Source organism: Pelodiscus sinensis, chromosome 9 (assembly GCF_052426305.1).
Source record: "Pelodiscus sinensis isolate ZL-2025 chromosome 9, ASM5242630v1, whole genome shotgun sequence".
In the NCBI taxonomy this organism is placed as follows: Eukaryota; Metazoa; Chordata; order Testudines; family Trionychidae; genus Pelodiscus; species Pelodiscus sinensis.
Window position 1 is genome coordinate 35,206,945 of NC_143060.1, and position 8,151 is coordinate 35,215,095.

Here is an 8,151-nt window from a genome sequence, read left to right on the forward strand (position 1 = left end):
TTTCTGATCGAATAAATATCATTTTAAAAGCACTACTGACGCATTTCGGCAGCAGAGAAAGGCCATCAAGCTATTTTGTCTAAAGTTTTTTCCCCCTCCCTTTGTTACTTTCAGGCTTCGTGTGCGCAAAGATGAACAAAAACTAAAGGGGTTTTTGTACCACCCATGAAAAATGAAGCCAGTGGAATAATCTCGAACAGGTTGGTCTCGACTTTAAATTAGCATCATTTTAAACATGAAACGCTTGTGTGTTATTCCCGGCGTTGCACACTTCCGAGATTAATTCGAATGCGTGCTCAGATAAAGGGCTCTTCACAGTAAAGAGTCTCAAACAACCGAGACCCTGTTCCTAGTCCTAACACTAAAATATGGGGGGGGGCTCTTATTAATGTTAAGACCTATGAGAAAGAAATCGACTGAGTCTGTCGCCGAAGCGGAGCTGCTGCTCTGTAATTTCGCTGGCCCCTGCACAGAGGCTGGGTAATTGTCAAGAGTCCGCTGTGACAAGGGCAGAAAATGAGGTAGGCGTTTCCGAGCCCTCTCTCCCTTTTTGTTGGATCAAGGCAGAGGTCAATATGGTTTTAACGCAAATTTATTAGCAGAGAAATCAGCAAACCATTCGCTAATTAGCAAAGCCCCAATAAACGTGCCCTCGGGCTCTTCCTTGGGCGAGTAAACCCCCGGCACCCACTCAATCCAGCGCGGACCTCGGCTGCGGAGAGAGCGTTGGACTTTATGAATGTTTCATAGGGAATTGCTGGGGATCTTTCCAGCTGCAAGGGGAGAACGCTGTTGTGTTCGCCTCCGCAGGCTGGGGCTGGCTCTCTCTGAGAACGCGTGGCAGGCGGACAGCGGCCGAAACTTACAACCTGTGACTGGCTGCAGCTCCCTGCCTCTCGCCGGGCCTGCGGTAAAGCAAAGCATCGGCGGTGTTTCCCTTTATCTCCGTTCAATTTGCCTCTCTTACCTCCCCAGGCCCGCTCGCAAGGTCAGCAGCTCCCTGCACCCCACCCCCACTTCTGTGACTGCACAGCCTCTATTGGCGCTTGGGTTTAGTCAGGGCCAGAGTTGACACCCACCCCGCAGCACAACGGAAACGTGCCATAGAGGCGGGCTCCCCTCTTCCCCTCTCGCCCCCCCCCCCCCCCCCCCCCGCCGCAACGCAGGGTTGGAGTTAAGAGCGCTAAAACAAAAGGCAGGAGTCAATGTAAGAAGGCTTTGCCGGCGCGGCTCTGTGTAAGGAGCGAAATTGGCTAGGAGAGAGAAGCCCAAAGATCTGCACGGTTTTATGGGCTGGATCTGGCTTGATTCTCTCTCCCTGCTCCTCCCCCCCGCTCCTAATTGCTCACAGTCAGCCGCCTCACGCTTGCTGTCTGTCCTGCTCGCTTCTCCCAAGCATTCTGCTGCTCTGCAACAGCTGCTAGGCTAGGGACCACATTCCTGTTTCCCAGGCATCAGGCCATCCAACCTTGCAAACCATTCAGTTTCCTCCCCCACTTCTTACATATTCAGGAAGGGGAGAAACACACATAGAGGGGGAGAACAGACCACAGCTACTGCTTGAAACCCCAGCGAAAGGATCCTTTCAAAAGCATCTGTCTGTCCCTCACGCAATTCTGGAACGACTGAATCCCGCTAACAAAAGAAATCTCTCAGCTTTTAAAAACGCCCGAAGAGGTTTAAAATAAAGACTCGAGTAGCAATACCTGGGAAGGGGGGGCTTCTAAAATCTAGAAACCAAACATAAAAATCTTAGAGGTCAGTGAACCGGGGCCCAAAAACGAGGGGCTCTGGTTTTCGAACCCGAATGCCTCGCATTCTAGTCACCAGAAAAATCAGCTTACTTGGATTTCCGCTTTTTGTTACAAAAAGATAGTTTATTTCTTGTTTCTTGCCCTTTTTTTGTAATTTTCAGTCACCAAAAAAATCTATATTTTGTCACCTAAGCATTTATTTTACTGAATTCAAAAAGACATGGAAAAGGGAGAGGGGAGAGATGATGTACTTTGAGTCAGGTATATAAGTGGATTTTTGACGACATATAATAAATATGATATATCACTTAGCACGCAGTCTGGTCAACTGTACATTTCTTTTTCCGATTACGGAGCATGCCACTTTTCAATACGAAAAAAGGTCATGAGAAATCAGTGCAAAGCTCTCCGTTACCCCTGGTCTTCCGCGCGGAGTCTCGGGGGGTTGTGTTTTTCTTTGTAGCCCTCGGTCCTCCAGAGTCTCTGCTGGCTCGGGGCTGGCGCCCTCCCGCCCGCTGCCTCTCGCTCTCTCGCCTGAGAACTTGCGGCTGGGTCGCTGGATCTGTGTGTTTCACTGACTGGCTCGGCTCTGGGTTCGTGGTTCAAGAGTCCCTGCTCTGACTGAGTCGTCTCCGCGGCTGGCTCGTGTCTGCTCCTGGCCCCTTTCCTCTCCCCCGCGGCTGCTTAGCTCCTGCTTTTGGCGATCGGTTTTTTATTGGGGGGACGGGTGGGGGTTGGTGGCTGGGCCAGCGATGAGCTCTCACCGGGGGTGCGGGGTCCCCGGGATAGAGTTAGCCAAGGGGTTGAGAGCGGGCTGACCCCCGGGCCCTAGGCCGTGGATGAGTACCCGGGGCACCAGTGGCCGCTGGAGCTGGGGGTGCGGCGCTGGGGGAGTCCGGTACATGCTGCTGTACATAGCTGCAGCAGCTGCAGCCGCTGTCGTGCTGTCCATGCTGCTCAGCAGGCTCGGGTGGTAGAAATAGGGCGAGGGGAACATCCTCTGGAGAGCAGAATAATTCCCAGCTTCAGCCAGCAGCTCCAGTCCCACCGCCGTCTGCCGCTTCCACTTCGTCCTGCAAGAGAAGGAGCAACACCGGGCTAGAGTTAGCACGGAGCCATCCACCTGGCCCTGCGAGGGCTTCTCCGGGGGCGTGAGCCCCACACCGCACCTGTCCTCTCGCACCTTCTCTTTCACACGCACGCCACCCCTTGGCAAGGAGACTCACCATTAGCTAGAGCCCGAAAACAAATCAGAGGGGGGATCGAACCCAGGGCCCTGGGGCTTAGCCACACGCAAGATAAAATACAAAGGGAATGAAATTCACAGGAAAGTTTCCCCGGCTGTTTGCAGGCTTTCCCAAGCGCGGCTTTCTAAAGTCGCAAGTGTCTGTGCCTCCAAACTTTGCAGCGACACAGAATTTGAGGGACCAGCCCCCCCCCCTGCACCCTAAAAACTGAGCTACAAAAGCAAACCCTCGCTGAAGCATAAAGATGCAGGAAAATCTCCAACAAAGACGGGCGAAATTATTTTAATTCTACATAGCAGGCAAGCAGAATGGTTATGGGGGGACAGTTTTTTCTACTCCCCTGACTCAATATTTCAACAATTTTGTTTCCTGGCCTTTCCCTCTCCCTTTGCCAACCTCTAGTGAAATGCCTTGTGAGCTGGTGGACACACACACACACACACACACACACACACACACACACACTAATTCCAGCAAAATTAATAAACATGGCGCCCTGTTTAGATTGGATACAAATGACACTAATGTTTTCCGACAGAATTAGGGTGGCTGAAACCGTATGTAATGAGACAGAAAATTATGGCAAAGATGACAACTGGACGTAGTTTTCCAAACCTAGTCAGCTGAGATTAGAATACACATAAAATAGCCTCTTTGGCTGTACAAGGCGGGCAAATGGAAACCAAGCATATTTTTGTTTAAACCAACACATTTTACAACTTCATTTTCTGGTCACTTTCCTAATATCACATACAGAAATCGTTGCAGAGGCCGTGATTTCTAAACCGGCTACAGAGGCACGCCAAGAGCAACACTGCATAATGAGATTTCAGTGGGATTTCTTTCCCAGTGTATTCTTGGGACACAGGAAGAATAATACGTCGCCGGCTTTGTAATCAAGATTTGTCCATTATTTATTCATATGTGTATTAGTTCATAGATAGATGGCGCGCTGTATTAATTAGCCATGCTTGAGACTACTTTGTGGACGGGTTAGATTGCCTGCACTTGACAATCTATAGAGGTTTTTCTTGGTCTTCCCTTGAGAACTACTATAGCCAATAATACTAGGTTTTTTGTTTTGCTTTATTATCGTTAATGTTACCTATCAATTTCATTTTATTTTAGACTCTCTTTATTCTAGCCTGGGCAAGGAGAGTGGATGGGTGGGGGCTGGTTCCTTTATGAAATCCACCCACACAAACACATTGAAGTGGCCGGTGTTTGCATGCCCTGTCCAGGGCTCATTGATATTGACTAGAGAGGCAGGGTGGATTTTTTCCCCCGGCCTTCGGACCGGTTAGCGCAGACTGAGTGGCAGTTCTGGTTTTAGGGACTTGGGGGAATTGTGCTCGGGGAAGGCGGAGATCCTTTTTTCTGCCCGCCTCCCTTACCTGCGGTTTTGGTACCAGGTTTTGACCTGCGTGTCGGTGAGGTTGAGAGCCGCAGCCAGGTCCATGCGGTCTTGCACGCTCAGATACTTCTGCCGCTCGAAGCTCCTCTCCAGCTGATTGAGCTGATGGTCGGAGAAGGCCGTCCTCGCCTTGCGAGGTTTCTTCGCTCGGACTGGGGGGCTGTCCCGGCTACTTGTAATCTCCCGGTCGCCTTCTTCTTTTGTCCCTACGAACAATTCATAAACACAAAGCTAGAAACAGGAGCTAAAGCAGCATCCCCAGGCCAGGCTGGTCGGGTCTGGGATTCCAGGCAAAGTCGATTTCTTTACAGAGTTGATTATCGTCTGCCTGCTGCAGTCAGGGCTCCAAGGAAATCCCTTAATTTAGCTGATGCCTTTTCGATCCTACGTCTCTAAATGGGTTTGACAGGAGGGTCTGGCGATTTCTCTTTATGCAGCCTACAAACAGTCCCCCTTTCGAAGGCAAGGTTTTCCCCCTTTCGGGTGCACTTGGGAAAGGTTAAAGCAAAGTGCAGAACAGCCAGGGCATCAGATGTGCTAATGCCTCAGACAGGATATGTCACCCAAGCACAAAGTTGAGCTCAAACTGCTCAGCACATCCAGGTGACAGCGCTAAGATTTCCGGATTCTATTTGTCAACTTTGGTTTTTTTGCTAAAATGCTGGGAAATCGATATGTCAATCCGTCTCTGTTTGTACCAGTTTTTGCAGCGCTCCTTGATCTTCCCTGCAGGAAGAACAATAATCTCTCTAATTGACCCACTGGGGAGGTTGGTGCACACAAAAAAAAATCGCCAGACCAGACTGTACATCTGTTTTGGGCACTCTTATGCTAATGTTAAAATAGCAAAATGAATGGCACACATGAGCATCTCTGTATTATTCATCGCACAACACTGCAAAATAGGTGAAAGGCGTAAAATTAGGAAAATGTGTCCTCTCACCTCATAGTTTAAACTGTGCCTCGTGCAAAGCCATTTTGCAGAAAGCAGCGAATCCTTCGGCATTAAGAAAAGAGCTTTTAAAATAACAGCTATCTTTTTAATATAACCTCCACTCCCATACACACACTTCTATGTATATTTAATCAGGAAATATTGCACGATTGCAGACTCTGTAGGTGTACAAAATTCGAAATAGAGAAATCTCCCATCCCAGGGTAGGGAAAGACTGGAATTACATAAAAGCCTGTAAAAAGCCGTCTAACGTGATTTAGGAAAAAGTTTAGACCTACTTGGAAATTTGTCGTATTAATTAAGTGCTGCTAGTAAATTGTCTACTCTGGGCTTAGTGTTAGAAAACACGCGAATCATTTCAATGCATTAGCATGAATAAAAAGAAGTGTATTCAAGTTTTAACCGAAACAAAGCGTTGAGACTATTCTTTTTTCGCCAGACAACTAATTTAAAACAGAGGAGGGCCCAACAAGAGGGGAAAAATTCTCAAAGGCTCTGATTTGTTTTTTTTTTTTTTTTGTTTTTTTTAATCAGAGACAATTTAAAGAGGATTGGAATCTACTGGAATTTTTGTGGGATTTTTTTTGTTTGTTTTGTTTCTGTTTGTTGGAGGGGGGGTATTTGTTTTTGCGACAGTTTCTGAAATATCAAGAAACGTGCCAGGGAATTGCATGACTTCCAACATCAAATTGTACACAACTGACCGCTGTCTCACTGTTATTAATCAATAGCATTGGCGCTGTTAGGACTAAAAGTGAAACCTACCACGACAGAAGCTGCTAGAAAAGCAACCGGGCGGCCGCGGGGGCAATATACTCACCGTGGCATTTGATCTCGTTCTGGGAATCGTCGCGTTTGTCTAGTTTGGTTTTGCTGTCCTCCTGCTCGAGTTTTGGCCTGAAGCTCTCGCTGGCTGCGTTGCCCTCTTGTTTGGGGGTGTGATGGGGAGAGGAGACACTGGTGCTGTAAGGTGCACAAGCCGCCAGCGGTTTGCTGTCGCCCAAAATGTCTTTAATTAAAAAAGAAGAGGTGGAAGTCCTGGGGGCAGAGTTGCCCGAGCCCAACTGTTGTTGCTGGGGGGGTGAGGGCTGCAAACTTTGCGGCGGCTGCTGGCTGTGGTGGAGGTGATGGTGTTCTGGCCCCAGATGCGACTCGGGGTGCTCCATGGTGACGGAGATGGGGGAGGAAGGAGCCGTCCCTACTGTGTCTATCTCCGAACATGGGGACGGGGTGGCCTGGTTTCTAAAATCCGCGGTCCTGGCATCGCTGTGCTGGCGAAAGTCTCCGTTCATCACGCCGGGGCTGCCTGAACTGGTATTAGACAAAATTGTGTCTATTCCAAAGCTCGACCCGCTAGATCCTTCCATGGTGGCCATTCAGCGAGGCGCCTTCATCCCAATCCGCCAGCCGGGGCTCGGGAGGCTCGAGTCACCAGCACAATCGGATCAATAAATAAAACAGCAGCGAGAATGTCAGTGTCTTTAAAACAAACACCGAGTGGTGGCGGGGGGGGGGGCGGTGAGCAGGCGGAGGGGGGGACAAGGATGGCGACTCTACGGGCTGGTGGCAGGGCAGCCACGAAATCTGACCAGGAACAAAACCCAGCCGGGGGGGGGGGGGGCAAGAGGGGAAAGTTCTCAGCGACCGGACAGAGACGGCGGGAGCAGCAGGTTCAGGTGCCGAGCCCCGCCGCACTCACACACGCGCGCGCGCTCACAGACACACACACACGCGCGCGCGTGCTGCCGGCCGTATTGTTCACGGGGCGCTAGCGGAGCGTGGCCAGCCCGGGCTGGGGCGCCGGGCCCGGGCGCATCGCAGCAGGCGGCAGGGCGCACGGGGCTGCGGCTAGTGGCCGGAGTTACTGAACTTTCTCGGGAAGTTGAGGCGCGGCGCGGGCGGCGGCAGCGGGAGGAGGAGGCGCGGAGCGGGACGCAGCCCGGCCACTGCCGCGCTCTTCCCGGTGCGCCCCGGCTCCTCTCGGCTCCAGCGACTCCCTCCCGTGACGTCACGGCCATTGCCAGCCGCGCGCCCCCTCCGCTCTATTATAAACCCGGGTTTTTTTCCGCCATCCGGCCAAAGCCCCTATTGGCAGCCGGCGCGGCACTGGGTGACGCCATCGAGCGGCAGCCAATCAGCTCGGGCGCTGGGGCGCTTGTCAATGTCAGCGCCGGGGCGGGTCTGCTGGAGAATCTCTAGGATTCCTTCTCCAGTCGGTGTCCGAATGCGGGTACCTTGAGCACCAGCGCGGTGTCCGTAGCCACCGGCAGGAGCAGAGATGAGACCCATTAAGCGTAGCAATAAAGTACCGCGTGGGGGAAGCAAGGAACAAAAAGAAAAGGGAGTGATGGTTTGTCCATCACGCTGAGAGGTGAGCTAGAGCACTAGAGGGGGAGAAGATGATGGAACGAGAGCAGCATGGAAATCAGGTGCAGCTCTCGTAGCCTGCTCGACCCACTCTTTTGAAACTCACACATGCCCTAGAAACTAAGAAACGTGGCCGACATAGATGAGAAAAGAAATGACAAAAGATCCCATCAGAACACGGGCGGTAACTTTCAAGGGACTTGTTTTGGGCTGGTGCTTCCTAGTCCCGTGGGCAGCTTGTGCGAGCAGGTGCCCAGGTTTCCACAGCACTCCAGGTTGATGAGAAACGCTTTGCAATTATTGACTAGGAAATGGGGGGGGGGGGGCAGGGTATTTCAGTTCATAGCTGAGCGAAAAGACTCCTGCTCTCCACGAGGAAGAAACTTTAAAAGGAGCGCGAAGCCTGTCTGGGCA

General features: G+C 51.2%; 1 protein-coding gene across 1 annotated transcript; it reads right to left on the reverse strand.

Moving 5' to 3' along the window:
- Positions 1-1,673: 1,673 nt before the first annotated feature.
- On the reverse strand, positions 1,674-7,326 carry BARHL2 (BarH like homeobox 2). The gene is made up of 3 exons (XM_006137300.5): positions 6,191-7,326; positions 4,396-4,621; positions 1,674-2,827 (listed from the first exon to the last, which is right to left on the reverse strand). The coding sequence occupies exons 1-3, from the start codon at positions 6,744-6,746 to the stop codon at positions 2,515-2,517; spliced, it is 1,095 nt and encodes a 364-aa protein (XP_006137362.1). The 5' UTR covers positions 6,747-7,326; the 3' UTR covers positions 1,674-2,514.
- Positions 7,327-8,151: the final 825 nt, after the last annotated feature.